Consider the following 19915-nt stretch of genomic DNA (forward strand, 5'->3'; position numbering starts at 1 on the left):
GGAGGCGAGAGAATAGCTTTTTTAAAAGGTTTCATAGTACATAAAAGAGGTAAGAATGGAAACTGGCATCTCTAGAAAATGAAGCTTTGGAGATCCAATAGCTCTGGGGGTTGTGAGGAGGAGGAGAGCAAAGCTTTCATTGCGGACATTGTGATGAACTGAGCAAAGAAGCCAGGAAAAAGGTGAGAAGGCAGAGACTGTTCAAGAGAGATGGATTAATGCTGAGAACAGAAAGACAAAGATGTGAAAATGACAGACTCAGTTTAAGGACTAGTGTTGGGAAACAGTGAGTAAAAATAATGCAGACTGAGATTAAATAAGAAGGCTACGGAGGGAAGGAAGCTGATCCGAACATCAGTAGAATGGAGATAAACTAGAAAAGAAGGAAACTTGCAAAATACTAATGCATATGTAAATAAAAGAGAGAGAGTAATTCCTGCTAGGGACTATGTTTATTTACAAATTGGAAGATATCCTCAGATTCCTGATCGTCTACATGTTTCTTGAACACTGTTTTTCCAATGGATGGGGTCAGCACAAAGGTCACAGACATCAAGTTAAAGAAATGTGTTTGTCTTTACATACATAAAGCAGTGAAATAATAAGTGAAATGACAGAGCAAAAATAAAACCAAACAAGGTAATGTACCTAATCATTACAACACCAGATTAGCTATAGTGGTTAAGAAATACACATCACCAATTGCCTTTATACTTTACCATCATCTAGACCTGCAGTCTCTGGGGAGCTCTGGTTGCAGTGAGGATTTGAAGAGCCTTTCCCAGTATTTGGAAAGTCCTACACAATGTGTTCACTTGTACGTGAGGTCTCTGACTTTGCTGCAAGAGGGTCCAGAGTTTATATTTTTGAATAAAAATATTTACATGATTTCAAGGGGGGAAACAGCTGGTTTCATTCCCCCTTTTGGATGCCACCTGGCCGGGGCTCCATGGAGTTTGTGTACTAGGCCTTGATACCGTATTTCTAAACAAGGAAAGGTTAATACATTCTCGTAAGGTTTTGTCTAAGATATATCACTTGCAAATGAGACATTTTATCCAATTTGTCTATTTCACTAATGGTCACACATATTTTGCTAATGATCAGATACTAAAGTGATATATAACACATAGTTGTGAGGTCAACTTTTGTTTGAGGCCTGTTGTTCAGGCCTTAGTATTTCAAACACCCCCAGGGGTGGTGACTCCACCACTTCCCTGGGCAGCCTGTTCTGATACCTCACCACTCCAACCCAACCCAAACCTCCCCTGGTATATCTTAGTGGCCTTAGCCACTATTTCTCCTCATAGCAGTTGTTGTTTATTTGGAAGGAATCTCTGCTGAAGGATCCTCCTTGGGAGTAAACCCTTCTGGGCAACTATTCCAAATCCTCTTCACAGTGCTACTGAATACACTCAGTCCTTTGAGCATTGACAGGTCTGGATGGAAAGCACTGCTGAAAGCTACAGCAGTGTCACTTGGTGATCACCATCTGGCAGACAATTGTGCCTCCATCAGGAATTGCGCCATGAATCAGTAACGTGGAAAAGACAGATTCTGAAATCTTTCCCAGTAGCCTTTTCATTCATTATTTGAATCTATTCATACATACACTTTTCTTTCCTGGTGTTCTCTACGGAAACTAGATTCTAGAATCTCCCATATTCATTTACAAACCACTGTCATCCCTCAATTTCTTGCTCAGTATCAAAGCAAATGATCTGTCTGTACTCAGTACTGGTGAGGCTGCACCTATAGTACTGTGTTCAGTTTTGGGCCCCTCATTACAGAAAGACACGGAGGCCCTAGAGCACATCCAGAGATGGGAAATGAATCTGTGAAGGGCCTGGAGCACAAGTCTGATGGGTAACAGCTAAGGGAACGGGGATCATCTAGTTTGGAGAAGAGGAGTCTCAGGGGAGACCTTATTGCTCTCTGCAGTGACCTGAAAGGAGGTGATGGTGAGGTGGATATCAGCCTCTTCTCCCAGGTAACAGTGACAGAATGAGAAGGAATAGCTCTAAATTGTGCCAAGGGGATTCAGGTTGGATATTAGGCTGCCCAGGCAGGTGGTGGAGTCAACTGTTCCTGAAGGTGTTGAAGAATCATGTAGACATGGCACTGAGGGACAGTTGTTCATTAGGCATGGTGGCTGGCAGTTGGACTAGATGATCCTGTTAGAGGCCTTTTCCAACCTTTAGCTGTCCTGTCAGTTATACAGTGAATAACAGTAATGCAGAAGGGTACTCACGTTTCCCCTGCATCATGTACCTGTAATAGCGTGGCTTAGCCTTTTCCGTTTCAGTTACGCCCACAGTCTGTCTGGCACCCTGTTCTAAGCTTTCAAAGATTCTTTCCTTTGCACAAGCATTACACACTCTCAGCTTAGCAGTCAGTGCCACTGCCTGCACCTTTCCATACTGGATGATGCTTCCATGCTGGACGTGAAATGCGCACTGTTCGGGTATTCCCTCCTTATGACCGCTAACAAAGCCCGTGTGACCAACCCCAAAACTCGCTCCCTGCAGCGGTAGAAGCTTTAAATCCCCTCCGCCCGCGGTACACGTTGGCGGACCTCTGCGGTTTCGCAGCCCCGCGGGCAGACAGCCGTAACCATCGCTGTTTGCCCCGTAGCGACAGACTGAGGGGGTCGCGGGAGAGAGGATAAGGGGGACAGAGGGCTGCTGGTGGGACGGGCAGCTAAAGAAGGCTCAGAGTGTGTGCCATGTTGTCCCCCAAATCCCGCTCCAGCCCCCATCCAGAGGTTTTCACCTCGGACACGGTAAAAACGGAGCTTTGGGTGCGGAACCCAGAGGCTCAGCCCCGCCTCCCAGAGCTGCGGGCGGGGGCGGCACTGCGCTTATTCCGGGCCGGGACCCACTCGGCGTGGAGCTTCATACTGCTGCGGGCAGGTGAGGAGGGTGGGGGGCGGTGGAGGAAGGGGATCGCGGTGGGGACTGGGGGGTGTTACGGTGCTCTGCTCGGAACCCCGACGGCGGGCCGGGAGCCTGCACAATCCCTCCGACCGCAGGCTTTGCTTCGGAGGGATGGATCCGTCAAGTTTTGGGTTGGATGTGCTCATAAGTGAAGGCGATAGTGAAAGCTGTAGAAGCACAGCAGTATGCGAGGTGTTTGGATTTGTGGGGGGAGGAAGAATGGGAAGTGTCTGTATGGGAACAGCAGGAGTGATTTGCTGTGGAACTGTCGTAAACGTTCTGGGAAATATGTAATGGGATTTAATTGAAGGCAAGATGTCGAGTTGAACTGCTGTATCACTTCTATTGTGAAATAGAGCGGTTAGGCTTGACAGAATGGAAAGTAGAAGTTGCTGCTGCAGCATAAAAGCAGGTGTCAAGAACTTCTGTCCAGAAGTTTTAAGCTGCTTAATGCCGCTCTTCCCACTGTGCTCTGCTATGCCTGCAGCCAAGAGCAAAGTGCTGGGCAGCAAGACCGAGATTATCCATTCTTTAGTTGAGGCTGAAAGCCAACTGCGAGGTTTTAATTTTGTTGCCATAGGTCTCTTGTGGCAGTTTTGTTGTTGCTTTTCTGTTCCCTGGAATTCTTGTGCTAGCTGATAGGTCTGTCCCTATGGACTAATGCTGCTTCAGTATGAGCTGAGGATTTGAATGACTTATACTATATGGATATTTTGTTGTAAAGGAGCTCCCTTTAAGAAAGGAGACGTTAGTTCTGTCTCCCAGTGACATCATTTGTGATCTCATGTTGTAGATAGGGTTATTACTCTGGAATTTGGTGCGCTTTATAGGTGGAGCCAAAACAAACATCTTGCATGACAACACGGATGATGTTTGCTGGAAGAGCAGTGGAATTATTCAGCTCAGTAACAATTCATATCCATCCTTAGATAAGATGAGAAAATATGGGTTCTTAACTTAAGGCAAGTTGGTTCAGAAGATGCTGTGCCCATTTGTTAGGCTTTTACGGCATGCTCAGTATTAAAGAATATGGGAGCTGCTCTTGGCTCAGATTTTAGAAGAGCAGAAGAGGGATTCCTCCCTAAAATTCCAAGCAAAACAGCATTTACAAGCAAGAATATTCTGGTAACTCTTATATTGTCTTAAAGACAAAAGGGTCTTTGGGAAAAGATTTGTAATAGGCACTCGGATAGATGTGTAATAATTTCTCTCTACATTGTTTGATAAAACGATGCTGCAAAGTTGGATTGGTCTCGACAAGGGGCTGGTGAGAGCTATCCAGTAGGACATGGCAAGCATCAAAGTACTATCCTGCTGTGGTCTTTGTTACATTGGCACAACAGAGAGATGCTTTTAGTGCGTTGGACGCAAACTCACACCATATGGTTGAAACCCTTGTCAGGGTTCATTCTTTCCTTTTGAAATGTTGGACGTAGTGTACAACTGAAGTATGGGAACTAGAACTGAAACTTGATTGAGTGTCCTGACTACAAGGAAAAGTCATGCTCCTAGTTGTTTGTTGGTGTTTTCTTTTTTTCTTTGCTAATAAATTATGCTTTTCCTGCTCTGGCAAGGATTCAGCTGGAATGATGTAGACTTGGCTTGTGACCTGCCCACCCAGGTGTAAAGTTAACTCACTCTGTGTGTGGCAAACTACTTTCATGTATCCTCAGTAAAATTTTACCGACATTAGTAATGCACTTTTATTATCTGTTCCCATGATTGGCTTTGCTTGTTCCAGTGCTTCTGCAGTCCTCCTGTTAGCAGGGAGCTGGCTGTTCCTGCTGGGCACTGTTTTATTTCCTTTATTCGCTTATTTACTGAATTTCAATCATGTTTGGTACAGAAAAACATCTGAATGTGTTATACTTTAATCTTAGTATTTTGGTAGATTATGCGATCTTTCAATCCCTAGGTTCCAGTTTGTGTTTAGAATATTCTGATTAATATCTACATCATGTATCTATTATAAATATTATCAGTGTATTTACTATAAATGCTTATAAATTTTGTGTGCTATTTTAAGAAATCCTAAGTTTAGCTACTGGCTGTTATAGTTCCCAGTCTGAAGCTTCCACAACAACGTGGAAATCATTCCCTTCCTTCCCTCACCTTGTGTTGCAGGCTGAATGTATTACTGGCAGTGGTGTTCACAGCCTCTGATTGAGTAGCCTGGGGCAAGCCCTCAGCATTACCTTTTCTTAGGGCCTTTCAACAGAGTGTGCTTCACAGGCAGGGGGGATCTGTAGTCCTTATTCTGTGTCAGCAATTTAAACCAATTAGTTACATCCTTACTATAGAGTAGCACCGCTATATCAGCCTTATCCTTCTTAAGCACCTTCTAAGCACAGTTTTTAATATCCAGATCATTCAGTCTACTCATTTTATTTCTTCCATTTAGCCAATAGATTTTCTCATTGATGAGAGTTTCTAGATCTTGTTATATTTCAGCCAGGCATCTATCACCAGCATATAAACAACTCCAAACTAATTTTGTGTTTCTCTTTGCCAGTTTGGTGGCATGCTGAGTATGATACAAAGCAATGCTTGCTTCCTCTGTGCTCCTACCTTACTGTCCTTCCAGATACTGCAGTTGATTTCTTTGGGTTGATAGCAGCCATGTCCTGAAGAGCTGAGAGAGTGTTCGTGGTACTGAGGCTGTGCTTTATACCAGCTCACCCTGGTATTTTACCCAGGGCTTCCAAGAAAGGAAATAGTAAGATAAGAATTGGAGTCAGTGCTGCTTCTATAAGTATTCAGCTGAAGACGCTATGTCAGAGCTATGTCTGGGCTTGCTGTATTCTATGATCTTTCCACTGACTATAGCAACTGCAATTTGTTTCTTGTTGGTACTTGTTCTGGTGTTGAGCCAGAAGAATTTACTTGCTAAACAAGCAGTAACTTGATTGAGGCAAATAAAAGCCGAATTCAGTTATGGATCACTGACTTTGACTGTAACGTTTAAATCTCTGGCTAATGCTTAAGATGCCTAAAACAAGCAAGAGATGCTGTGATGCTATTGCACTCCAGAGAGACCGCTAACTGCTGTTATGCAACTGGAGTCAGGTGTGGGAACAGACCAACTAATAGCTGTATTTGGGGCAAAAATATCACTGGGCCCATAGAACTTTTTCCAGGCCTGGTAAGTGTCAAAGAAGGGTGTATTGGCATTGTTGTGTGGATGGGGAAGAGCAGTGAAGGGCTTTTTTTAATAGCGCTGCCAGCAAATAGCAAATGCTGCTCCATACTCATCTAGCTCTGCAGAAGGAGCCTTGGCTGTCCAGGCTTTTCCTACTGGCAAAACTGTCTTGAAGGTCTGCTGGGAAGAAAGGTGTTCCTAAGGTACACACCTTACTTGCCTCAATCCCTGGCTGAACTCTGGACTCTAGCCCTTGTACTCAGAATCCTGTTGTCTAGCAGTGTAGGAAAGACACATAAGTACATATGATAATCTCATCACCACCCACCCATACCAGGCAACTGGTAGCAATTACCAGCAGCTATCTTAATATGACAGAGAGGAAACATGTTTGACTTTGAGCTATGCCAAAATAGCTATTGGATAAGTCTATGGAAAAAAAATTCTTTAAATTGAGAAGCTTTTGTGATCAATTAGATTATTATTTTTCTCTTTCGTGCAGGACATGATAGATAGAAGAGAATCCTGTGCCAGAACAGATACCTATGACCTACCTAAGCTACTTTGCTTGTGTGCTGGAAGAATGGTCTGCTGTGGAGTACCTGAAGAAATATTTTTTCCACGTGGTCATCATATCAATGACAATTAGTGCAATATTAGTTTTTTTTATAGTTCCTTTAACAATTCTCTTTTTCATTTACCTTACTAACGTCTTGCTTATAATATATCAGAGGAATAGCGAGGTAAAAGCAGATCCCTTGAGTGATGTTTGGGATAGTGCAAGGAAAACTGTGGCAAGCTTCTGGGATATATATGCAAGAATATGGCATGGTAAGTATGACATGACTTGTCTGAAGCTTTGAATTACGATCAGTATTAAGTACATCTAAGTTTTAATAGTAGAGTTCTTCCAAATGTATGCAAGTGATTATATATATATATATACACATATATATACACACATACATATACATATATATATGTTATATATATGAAGTTATACTTTCATTTGACATCTAACCAAGAAATTTCTCCCTCAAAGGCTGTTCTAGGTGTATAGGCAGATGTACTTCTTATGTGGTATCAGAATGAAGTACAGTGTTAATTTTAGTCTTACTGACTCAAGGGCAAGGGAGATATGTAATTTTATTTCTGCTTTTGTAGCTGTTTGTAACCCATTTAATACAGGATTAAAAACAAAATAAGTTATTGGTAATGTAAGTGCTGTATTTTTAGCTGAGGAAAACTTATTGTGTCAGGAGAATATAATCTCAAGAACTGTATGGAAAAAGAAAAAAATAAGATACCATATTTAAGTTTGTACTGTAGCAGAACTTAAAAGTAACCTGATTTTTAGTTTAATTATGTTTAACCTTCAGGCATTTTTTCACCACACCCTAGTCCCTAGGGAAATCCTCAGCCACAAGCTAGACACCTGTTCTTTGCACAGATGTAGTTTAAGACTATTAGCAGGGCTTAATTTGCTGCCCTAAGGATAAAGAATAATAGGTGGTTATCTGTTACTTGCTGCTCTTCTTCACAGCTTTTCTTCTTAATCTTTAAATATCCTGCAACTTAGAACTTCTTTAATGCATTTTTAGAACTCCACGTGCACCATCCTTGACTTTTCCTTCCCAGATGGCTTATTTATGGAGCTGTAGCAGGGATGGAGATAAAGGCAAGCCAGGTGGAATAAAGTTTTTTTTAGTAGAAGCTGTGGCTTTTGCAAAACTCCTATTTTGGTTCCACCTGAAACCTAGATCAAATATAGGAAGAACCAGGAAAGAGATACATAGAAGTCCATGTCTATGACAAAGTTGCCTTCCACTGTGAAGGAATGGTTTTAACTCTCATGGAGAGAGTTTGTATTTTGTGGATTCTTTTCTGGACAGAAGTACGTAAACCATGATGGTTTTGTACTATGTAAAATCAGAATGAAAAGTTCCCCGGCTTTTCAGTACCTAAAGGGAGCCTATGGGGAGGCAGGAGAGGAGTCAACTCTTTGAAAGGGTAGATAACAGCAGGATGAGGGGAAGTGGTTTTAAGTTGAAGAAAGGAAGATTTAGGTTGGATGTCAGAGGAAAGTTCTTTACTATGACAGCGAGGAGGTGCTGGAACAGGCTGCCCAGAGGTTGTGGATGCCCCATCCCTGGAGGTATTCAAGGCTTGGTTGAACAATTAAGTTGATCAACAAATTAAACCACTAAGTAAGATAATTTGTGGTGTTTGAGGGGCTTTCTCTGCTGTTAATCATAAGTTCCATACAGAATTTAGCTCTTTTCAAGCTACCTCACAGGTGTTTACCTCTACCTGGAAGTCATTTAATAAAGGATAGTAAAAAGTTTGCTTTAAATTGCCATGTGGTTTACAGCTATCATTGTTGGTGTACTGCTTTATATCCCAAACAGGTTATGAACTTCATGGTGTGGAAAACCTACCAGAAGGACCAGGCATTGTTGTTTATTATCATGGAGCTATTCCGATAGACTACCTCTACTTTTTATCTAGGCTATTTCTCTGGAAGAAGAGACTTTGTCTGTCAGTAGCTGATCATTTTGTCTTTCGTTTACCAGGTAAGAGCATGTTCTCTTGTATAGGCATCCTGAATTCACTCAAGCTGTTGCTGATCTTGGTGAAAATAACATTTGTTACAATTGTAAGGCTTTTAAGAGGATATCAGAAATAAGGTGAAGGTTACCAGATTGCTGCAAAACAGACTTCTTTTTCAAGGGAAAAGTGACAGAGTAGTATTTCAATTTGAAGAGTCAAATATTTTTGTTGTAAATACATAGTAAACTTAAACAAATAAACAAACACCAACAACCAGAAAACCCACAGATAATAGGAGCCAGGCCTCTCTATTTGCTGCATTAGTAGAAAATGTAGTTGAAGGTAATAGACTGAATAGAACTGTTTTTCATGCATCTTCTCTTTCATGCTCATAATCTAGATCTGAAGTGAAGGAACAAAATTTTATCCCGGACATTTTTTTCAAGGTAGTTCACAGTAGAGGTATCTAACCATAGTGAATCGCTAACATTAAGTGATAGATGAAACTCAATATTAAATGTAATGTGATACAGGAAAAAAAACAACACAATTTTAAATAGGCAAATAACATTATTAGGCTTTAAATTCTGTAGATGACTTTAGGAAAACATACCAGCTCAACTCAGCAATTACTGAAAGGCAAGTAGAATTTTAGAATCATCGTGGAAAGAGAAGAAACAAAAAACTTCATGAAGGTGCTCATAATGCTCATGGTGTCCACATCTTGAGTACTGAATTCTGTTCTCCCCATGTAAGTAAAGCTACAGAGTAATAAAGACACACATCAGGGGAAAAAGAAAAAGAAACATTCCAGAGGCCTGAAATGGCTTCGTTTGAGGAGCCAGGTAAGAGGAACAGGAACAGAAGTCTTACATCACTAAAGGATATAAAAATGAGTGACCTGGAAAAAATGAACAAGATGTATATATAATATGTTCATCTAATGCTTCATAACTTGTAGACAAAAAAAACACACCACAACAAAAAAGGTTTTAAATCCAAGGAAAAAAGGGCAATACTGGAGAGTTCATAAAGAGATTAGGCAGAACCAATGTCTGTCTTTCACAGAAATATCTATCAAATATGATGCATCAAATAAAATTAGAAGATGCAGGACTATTTTTTCCACTGTTTTCTAAAGTTTCTGTTATTCACCTTTGTCAAAGTTGCAATGTAGACACCAGTTCTGATGGCATAATGTAGTTTTTATTTACATTTATTAATAGAATCAATATTTTTCAAGTCAAGCTGTTATCACAGTGATTTCGAAGATTAGGGACATTCTCATTTACAGAAGCTTCTTGTGGCCATTTAAGATCTATAGACTTAAAATAATATAACATAAGAAAGCATAGAATGCTTCTGAAATGCGTGAGCACAGGCAGTGGAAGCAGGGATGTGTCAACTGGGATGAATATGGGGATGCTGTCCAGACTTGCAGAGATGGGATTAGGAAAGTCAAGGCACAGATGGAACTGAACTTGGTGAGAGATGTTAAAAACAAGAAGGGAATTTACATATACATAGATCAGTAGAAATAGCCCAAAGAGAGTGCACCTCCTCCACTAAACAAGAAGGAAGAACAGGCTACAACAGATATGGAGAAGGCTGAGGTTACTCAGTGAGCTTGGTCTTCTCTGGCAGCCAGGATTCTTACATCCCTGAACCTGAGTCTCTAGGTGGGAACTGTGGGAGCAGACTGCCCCTATACTGTCAGGGTGGAGCAAGTCTGAGGCTCTGAGGCTGAATCATGAGACCAAATGTGTACAAGTCCATGGGGTTAGATGACATGCATCCCAGGGTCCTAAGAGAGCTGGCTGATGTGGCTGCTGAGCTCTCTCCATCGTATTTAAAAAGTCATGGCTGTTAGGTGAAGTTCCTGAGGACTGGAAAAAAGGAGACATTGTTCCCATTTACAAGAAAGGGAGGAAGGGTGAGCCAGGGGACTACAGGCCAGTGAGCCTCACCTCTGTGCCTGGAAGATCATGGAACAGATCCTCCTGGAAGACATGTTAAGGCACATGAGGAACAAGGGGATGATCTGAGACAGCCAGTGTGGCTTCACCAAGGGGAGGTCATACCTGACCAATCTGGTGGCCTTCTATGGTGGAGTGATGGCAATGATGGATAAAGGGAAGGCAACTGATGTCATCTACTTGGACTTCTGCAAGGCCTTCTGTTATGGTCCCCCACCAGATCCTTATCTCTAAATTGGAGTGAGAAGGATTTGAAGGGTGAACTATTTGGTGCATAATGAATTGGTAGGACGTTTATGGCTTGATATAGCAGTCAGCAACCCTGCCTGTGGCAGGGAGGTTGGAACTTGATGATCCTTGAGGTCCCTTCCAGACCAAGGCATTCTATGATTCAGTGCTTCTCCATCTACATTTTGGGCAAATCCCAGGGAGGAGACTCCTTTAATGGTTTGTGCAGTGCTGAAACTACCCTGTTAAACTGTGCCATTCATGCATTTAAGAGTCATACAGCAGCACAACTTAACCACGGAATACTCAATTTAAGAGTTTAAAAATCAGTGTTTAAGATGTTAAAAACCACATTTTATAAGGACTCTAGGAGTATGCGTTTGTTACGTATTTGTATAGTAAGCCATATCCTACTGAAAAAGAAAATTTACATTTATTCTGTATTAAGATCTATTTTAAGATAAGGTAGCAAGAACAGATACTTTCTGATTTCTAGCTGTGTGGCACAAATCTCAGTTGTGTGGCTGCTGTTTCGATGATTCTGAAGAATGGCATGTGTAAGCTTTGACTTACTGAGGTGCACTTGATACGTTGGTTCACCTTTATAACATCTGAACAAAACTACTGCCAACCGATATTCACACCTATGCTTTAACCTACATACACGAGTATCAGACTTTCATTTGGCTGTAATCTTGTTCTTACACGCTGCTTCTTTATTGCAGGGCTTAAATTATTACTAGAAGTGACTGGTGTCATGCCAGGTACAAGGGAGGTGTGTCTCAGTGCGCTGAAGAATGGACACTTGGTGTCTATTTCACCAGGTGGAGTTAGAGAAGCCCTGTTCAGTGATGAAAGTTACCAGCTCATGTGGGGAAATCGAAAAGGCTTTGCTCAGGTTGCTCTAGATGCAAAAGTGGTGAGTATTATATGTTACCAATCCCAGTTTATGCTTAATGCATATGTGTTTCAGTTTAAAAAGCACTTTAGATGCACTGGAAAATCTCTTCTTATATTGTACATATATTTTTTTTTCTTTTATTCTGAGGGGAATTTTGTTCATACCATTTAACTTTTCTTCATGTTTGTGAAAGATACTATCAATGTCTACATTAGTACTTGAGTTCGACTGAAGCAGATTTTCCATCTTCATCACTCATTATGCTTTCATTTGCACCACTGAACGATTCTCTGAGTACATGAGCTGCATTCCTTTTGGCAGGAACAAAAAATGGAATCTAATACCCTACAATTTCAAGTGGGTGTTCAGTCAATAGTACCAGATGAGAATTAGTTCTAAGTAAATACAGGGCACTGAAATGTATTTGGTGTTGATGTCAGATCCCCAGCATCAGCTGTTTTCCTCCAGAGGAGTGTTCCTGTTAGTTCATACCGTGCTTATGTACATATGGCCACAGTTTAAGTTATGTTTTCCATATGAGTGATGACCTTCAAATACAAAATTCCGCCACTGTGTCTGATATCCACAAAACTTGAATTTCTTACCATGATTTTTTAAAAATATATATATCATGTATATATATATTTTATCCCATTTGTTGCTTCTCATACTCTTAGTTGCTTTTGCCAAAACACTTTGGGTTGCGAAATGTGTCCTTCAGTTTAATATTTCTTCATTGCTCTATCTGCCTTTGAAATCTTGTGGGAAGGAAACTAAACACTAGAATAAATATAGAGAAACTTAGTTACTCAATGGATAAAGTATTTTTAGCCCAGGACTCACACCACTTTATTGTATGACCTCTTAAAAGTCACACTTCTGTGTTTTTGTTTCCTCTCTTTCTTTTTCCTAAAAAGTATGGGCTTTTAAATGTTAGCCAAAATACTCCCTATATTGTAGGGGCTCATACACCACCACTGCTAAGAAAACATCAGAATCTGAATAGGATAAACTCAAATTCATGTTGGCATCTCAAATTCTTTTACAGTATTTCTTCGAATGTATAAAGTTAATAATATACTTGAAAAGTCAGAGTTGTCACTTTAACAACTGAAAGTGATTTCTAATCACTTGTTTTCATATCTGTCTTTCAAGCTTCCTCAAACATTAGAACAATATTTTGCCGGGTATTTTCACTCCATTTGCAACCTTATGGTGTTACTCTACCACGTAATATAAATATCTTTCAAATAAAAATTGAATTAAAAATAATATTGTGTGACCTTTGTCAGAAACATTACAGAAATCCTTGCCATGAATCCTTGTGATCTTTTCACTTTCTATAATTCCGAAGTAGGGAGAACTGTACAGTGAGTGATAGCTTACATTCCTAGCCCCCTCTGTTGACAAGTGTTATTTCTTCTGAGTTAGTGAGTTGGGTATCTCTCGAGGATAAACATCTTGCAGCATGGAAAGTTCTTGTGGTCATTTGTATAACATATCTGGTCAAATGGACCACTGTAGGATTATCTGCTACCCAGTATTGTGAACATCACTGTAATTAACTTGCAGTGTCCACTGAATTTTGGGCATCTTTGCTATTTCTCTGCAAGTCTTTGACCAGAATTAACTGAGATGATTAAAACAAACAAGCAAACAATAAAGTTACCCAGTCTACTACTCAAATATACCATTTCTTACATGAAGTTGGGTCAACAGTGGTAACTGGACTCCGTCTTTTGATAAATTTTGGCTTTCATTGCTCCTGTTTATACTTGCTACATCCTTTTCAATACTGGTCAAACCTGTCTCTGACTTTGACTCAAGGCTGTGGATAAACTCATCTAAACTGACAAAACTTGCTCTGTAAGGTAGCAATTCCTGCGCTTTGCTAATACTCAGCTCCTGGATAAATGCAAGAGAAGACTAGTAGCACTTTGTTTTGAATTTATTTATCATACAGTGTAGCCATCAGCCAAAGAAACACATTTTACTGTACTCACAATGACTACATGGCAGTTCTAAAGCTGCCATGGGTGACTTTAACGGGGATTTCAAGACTGAAATAACTATATGTCTGAATAGATGTTTCCTTTCTTCGTATTATGTTACAGAAGTCCAACAGTTCTTGCACTGAAAAGCTTGAAGAAAAATGAGCATGAAATGTAGTTTTTTCCTCTGTTCTTGCTTGCAGAATTCCACATTCTGTTTCCACTTCATCTTGTAAAACTGTCCTCAGCTGGGGACAGAGAAAGAGTGTGTTAGTATTTGATGCAATGTTGTGACTCAGTGAACCTCCTGGATATACACCTGTATCAATTTAATTTAGGTAGGCCAGTGAGCTGACCTTCAGAAATACCCTCTGTCTATGCCTGGAGTTTGACAGGCTAATGGGGCAATGTGCTGAAACTGGTGATGGTAGGCTATAGCATTCTGAGCAAACACTGAGAGATCAGTTGCAACCAGACATTAAGGAGAAGGGAAGGAATCATCAACAGTTGGGTGAAGAAGTGATGGACAAGCTCATTAAGCAAAGGGTCATGGTGAGGTGAGCAGTAGGGATGTTGTCTGCCTTCACTTTGGTAGGGCTTTTGACTGTGTCTGCAACAATCTTCTTGTAGACAGGCTGACAAAATTTCAGCTAGATAAGTGGGTATTAAGATGTGTTGAGTAGTGGCTGAACTGTCAGGAGGAGAAAGTGGTGATTCGCAGCACAAAGTCAAGCTGGAAGCCAGTCACTAATTCAGTACCCAGTGTGAACTGAGTCCAGTGCTGTTAAACACTTTGTTAATTATCTGAATGACGGAACAGAGTGTACCCTCATCAAGTTTGATGACAGTAAGAATAAATAAAGAAACAAAGAGAAAATTAGCCAAAACACCAGAGGGTTGTGCTGCCATCCAGAGGGATGTTGAGAACTTGGAGCAAAGAGTAGTCAGAAATGCTTTTAAGTTCAGCAAAAGGAAATGCCGAGCCCTGACTATAGGGAAGAATAATTTTATGCACCAGTCAATGGCACCATTGTAGAGGCCAACCACTATGAACAGTGAGGCTGAAGTAGGTGACCTCCAGAGCTTCCTCCTAACTTCAGCTATCCTGGAGTTCTGTGATTATTATTATTATTTTTAGTTGGCTGGGTATGTCCAGCTCAGTTTCAACACAGTGAATCTAAACCTATGGATTATGATTTTTAACTTAGAGTGGTGACGTACTGTAACAGATTGCGTTGTGGGTACCCCATCCCTGGAGTCATTCAAGGCCAGGCTGGATGTGGCTCTGGGCAGCATGGTCTGGTGGCTGTCAACCCTGCACACAGCAGGGGGGTTGACAGTAGATGATCATTCTGGTCCTTTTCAACCCAGGACATTATAGTGTCTCAGCCAATCAGACCTAAGGGTCTGGTTGTGTTGGGTTACAGACACAAACCTGTATATAGTCTGTACAACTTTGTATCAGCCTAGGGACTGAATGCTGCTTCTTTCTCTTTGACTCATCAAACAATCACGGTAGGCAAGTACCTTTCACTTGCTAGATAGTGAAAAGATTATTCTCTTGCAGTTTTCCTGAAATCTTAAAACTTTATGTTCAGTATTTTTGCAACATGAAGGGTTGTTTTTTTTCAGTAGATGGTCATAATTTCTGTTCTGTGGTGGTGGTCCTTAACAATATGATAAAATATTGATATAATATATTGTACAGGGACAATACGGGTGAAAAAATCTTTGTATGGACTGATCCTATCATCATCATTTTATCTGCATAATATAAAACCTTATTGCAGACTGTAAGATATGACTTTCAAGTTCAGATATCTCACGTGCCTTTCTTTTTAGTTACAATAATGAAGTGAATTTGCTCTCTCATTCTGTAATTGCTGAAGGACTTGCACTTCAGAGGGAGTGTGGTACAGGTCAGTGAGGAGATACAATTACCTTATTTGTCCAAGGAATTCACTGAAGTTTCTTCCAATGCCCTTATTATCCAAATATTATTTTAGTGACGCCTTACCTTGAGAAATACATTACTTTGAGGTGAGCCAAATGTGAATGTCTCCTTGCTTTCTGCAGGACTTCATGAACAGAAGGCTTCTCTGTTCACAATGTACGAGTTTAACTTTAGACAGAGAAACTGTAAAAACTTTATTTTTTGCTTCTGCAAATGATACTGCAATAAATGCATAACATAAACGTGATTTCTCATAGGATTCCAGTTAAATTTTATGACGTATGTTCAAAGGGAAGGATATAAACCTTTCAGTATCACTAATTTTCCTCAGAAGTGGTGACTTTAAAACAGCAATGTTTGTGAGAGCTGGGAAATATGATTTGGTTTCTATATTGGAGTTTATTTGATTCACTGACTAGCTGACTTTTACTCAAATAACAGGATGTTAAGGTAGTTCACTGTCCATTTAAGCTTTTACTGTAATATCAGTTAACATACATTACTAAAGCTGTGTATAACTGCACAAAGGCACAGGAAGAAAAACCAGACCTAATCAGGATGCAAATCAACATCCAAAAAATCAGCAAGGTAGACTAACAGTTGCTTTAAGAAAATAGAACCAGCAGCTTTTGAAATGGCCAAGAGTTCACCAAATAACCCCCAGGCCATCTCTGTCTGCCTGCCCCTTATAACTTGCTGAAAACAGCCACTGAAGTTCTTTTTGTCAGCACAGTCACAGCAGGACTAACTCTTCTGTCTTGATATGAGAGAGTTTATACAGTTGTCACCCTTAAAACACCACAGATTAAAAGTGTGATTCTGATCTTGCATTACTGGAACAATCCTTGAATCATATCCAAGGATTTGATCATCTGCCTGCTTACAGGTAAGTACCATATTGCATCACAGTATGGTGAAATCAGGGCACTTGACCCTCACAACCAAGTGTCCCAAAAGGGCATTGCATCTTACAGTGAGTGTGTGTAAGACTCTTTCTGGAAAGTTTCATTGGTACAGTCTTTAGTTAAGATTCCTGATGTCCAGGACAGGCTTTCAAAATGAGACTTTGGACACAAAGCTCAAAATCAGTTGCTGATAAAGGCATTTAATGCCAGTGTAAGGAAGCTTGCTCATTTATTATCTTGCTTAGGCAGAACAGAAGGTTAAGCCTTTGTTATGATCACCAAAGAAGATACGAAGACCATTCAGTAGACTGTTGGCTACTGGGAAGTTATGAGCTCTCTCCCCCTTCATGGATGGCTTCCTAAGAAAAATATTCAGTGTGTGTCTATGTCTCAAACTGAAAAATTAATATTAATGAATGATCTGAATTTTGTAACTTCTGGATTTTAAGATAAGCTCTAAATATAATGAATTATCACTGCAAGATACACTGCAGCATTCAGTTTATTAATGATAACAAAATTCCATGTTTTCTACCTGACCAACTAATGTTCATCCTTTGTATTCAAGTAATATTCTTCGCTGTATTAACAGACACTAAAATATAGATTCAAACTTGTTATAACATTTTGACCTTTCTGTTTTTCATGGTTCCACAGCCCATCATTCCAATGTATACTCAGAATGTCCGGGAGGGATACAGGATGTTTAAAGAACGAAGTAAGAACTTTAAAATATACTTCAAACTTTTGGAATGTTTCATCCACTTTGCTCCTAGATGTTGCTTTTTGGACTTCTGCTTACTTTAGATTCTTTAACATGCCTGTTACAGGTCACGGGTATCTCAAATATTAACTGATTGGTGTTGTGTGATTTCATTCTCTAATGCAGTCTAATTTCAGTGATCTATTAATTGTGTCAAGCTTTGTGTTGGTGAACAGCTGCCCAAATCCTGTCATTTATTCTTGATTGCCAAGTGAAGTGAGCATTTGTAAGGAATCTTCAAAATCCATCAGATTTCAAGCTTGCACTGTGTTATCTATGCCTATAACTCACTTTATCCTTCTCTACAGGATTTTTCAGACAATTGTATGAAAGTACTCGACTGCCATTCACTCCTCCGTATGGAGGCCTTCCAGTTAAATTTCGCACATATATAGGGGAGCCAATACCTTATGATCCAAATATAACTACGGATGAATTGGTTGAAAAGGTAAGTTAGCTCTCCTTGCAGTCATAGGTAGGGTATGTTCCTAGGAGGTTTAGGAGGCTGCATGCAAAATGCATAGTAAGACTTTATTTATGCTTATTCTTGGATTTTAGAAAATAGCTATTCTGTATACCTGCATAAGTGGAATTCAGAGTTCCCATGGAACTGACTTGCTTATCTCACTCAGGTACTAAACCTCTTAAGACTTAAATTTAGTTTGTGTTGAGAGCAGTGGACTAATTGACTTCCATCTGATCCTGCCTTGGAAAAAGCCAGGAAAAGTTTAGTTACCTTTTACTTATATCATCATGATACACTGCCATTGCTCAGGAGTAAGTCACTGTAGTATTTGGCTCTCTTGAGTTTAAATAGTTAAGGAAAACTAGAGGAGAGATTATTTTCCATCCCTAGCAGAAATACATAATTTGCATCATCTATGAGTTTATGCATTCTCATCACAAATTTGCATTTGAACCTTACGTAAATATTAACAGAATTTAGATAATCGTTGTCTTATCATGTGTACGCTGAATATGATGAACTTACAGAAGAATTAATGGTGTATGAAGTTCCCAAGCCTGGTTGCAGCACTGCCAGCTATGAAATCAGACTAGGTTAGTGAGACTGGAAGTTGCATAAGCTTAGTTTCTGTAAGTGTTAAAAGCTACTTGGACTTAGTAACTCTCAGGTTTCATATGTCTCAGTAATTTGAGCCTATCCAAACTGCAATCGATGCTTTTATTCCTTTCATTTCAAAATAAACCACTGTTAGGATAGCTAACTAATATAAAAGAGAACCTTTTTCTTAAATTACATCTATGTGTGAATTTCCCAATACCTCTTAAAACTGACAAGAAGCCAGTGATTGTACTGTTCTTTATCAGCAGGTATGTGAAGGTCAACTTTCTCCTCTCTTTTCAGACAAAGACTGCAGTCCAGGCTCTAATAAAGAAGCACCAAACAATCCCAGGCAGCATATGGAAGGCTTTATTGGACAGATTTGATAAACGTTGTAAAAGTGATTAGAATACTTATTTTACTGTTTTTACAGCCTGCAGTAAAAGATAATGTCCTACAACAGCAATGACTAATTGATGTTTAACCAGTTTAATTTACAAGTTTCTATAGTCAACAGAAGAAAGCAAACAACCTCTTGAAGATTCCCCTCTTTAAGCTCTTTTGCTTTTTGAGAGTATTCTTGAAGTCAGGACAAGTGGGCCCTTCAATAGGAAAACGTACACATAATAGGCAACACAAGTACTAAATTTCCCAAAAGGAGATCATGTAGCCAGTATGCGACAGGTTCCTAAGACAAATATTTACACGTATCCGATGGGCTCAAAAGTTTTGCCTGGTTCTTTGGGTTTTAAGAGTTTTCTATTTAAGCCACGTATTAGACTCATACAACACAGCAGCTTAAACATAAGAATTCTGCATTCAGTACTTTGCTCTGATGGAGAGAAGTCTTCTATCCCCTTGGTACAATGGAGGGAGAGGTCCCCTTTCCCTTTTATAAGATGAAAACTCTGGCTAGCTCTGGAGAAGAAATAACCGTGACAGAAATACCTGATTCAGATTCTAACTACAGTTTGAAGACAAAGTTTTATACTCTCAAATAAGGAAAAAAGGCTTCAGTTAAGTGTAGCACTATGCAAATGCATGTAGTAGTACTTTCAAGTCTGTGTTGGTACATTCATGCACTATTGCACCACGCAGTACAGATGTGGTGCTGCTTGGAAAGTAGATATGCAAGCAGTGTTGCTTTCCTAATACAGCTTTCAGAATACTGAGTCTTAGTTGTAAAACAGAATGTGTTTTTACAAGCTAGGGGATGTTGCTATTGTTGGGAGTGGGAGAGCTTTGTGTAGTTCATTAAAATTAATTCATTAAAATTAATTCATTAAAATTAATTCATTGAAAGCAACCAAGTCTGTTAACTTTGGACACGAAGGAAGGTCATTTTTTGTTCCTCAGTGTTTTTTTATTGTGCTCTTAATACCTATGTAATCTTTTCCCTCAACATCCTAAAATTTTATGTAGCATCTAAGAAAATGTATATATGAGCTTATTGTCACTAGAAATCTAAATGTACTCTTGGGATTCAAATAAACCTCTCCTCTTCTTGTA

At 39.8% G+C, this 19915-nt stretch overlaps 1 protein-coding gene across 1 annotated transcript; it reads left to right on the top strand.

Moving 5' to 3' along the window:
• The first annotated feature begins 2581 nt into the window (after window positions 1-2581).
• On the top strand, window positions 2582-19915 carry LOC107310207 (DGAT1/2-independent enzyme synthesizing storage lipids-like). Its single transcript, XM_015855654.3, has 7 exons — window positions 2582-2912; window positions 6578-6906; window positions 8484-8648; window positions 11555-11748; window positions 17238-17298; window positions 17652-17791; window positions 18710-19915. The coding sequence occupies exons 2-7, from the start codon at window positions 6621-6623 to the stop codon at window positions 18812-18814; spliced, it is 951 nt and encodes a 316-aa protein (XP_015711140.2). The 5' UTR covers window positions 2582-2912; window positions 6578-6620; the 3' UTR covers window positions 18815-19915.

The sequence above is a fragment of the Coturnix japonica genome, chromosome 2 (assembly GCF_054131305.1).
Source record: "Coturnix japonica strain WE chromosome 2, WE-NBRP24, whole genome shotgun sequence".
Classification (NCBI taxonomy): Eukaryota; Metazoa; Chordata; class Aves; order Galliformes; family Phasianidae; genus Coturnix; species Coturnix japonica.

Excerpts from the sequence above, each read along its gene's own strand:
- LOC107310207 (XM_015855654.3), top strand. The coding sequence starts at position 6,621 with ATGACCTACCTAAGCTACTTTGCTTGTGTGCTGGAAGAATGGTCTGCT. Across the intron at positions 6,907-8,483 it reads ATATGCAAGAATATGGCATG|GTTATGAACTTCATGGTGTG; the intron begins GTAAGTATGACA and ends TATCCCAAACAG. Across the intron at positions 8,649-11,554 it reads TTTTGTCTTTCGTTTACCAG|GGCTTAAATTATTACTAGAA; the intron begins GTAAGAGCATGT and ends TCTTTATTGCAG.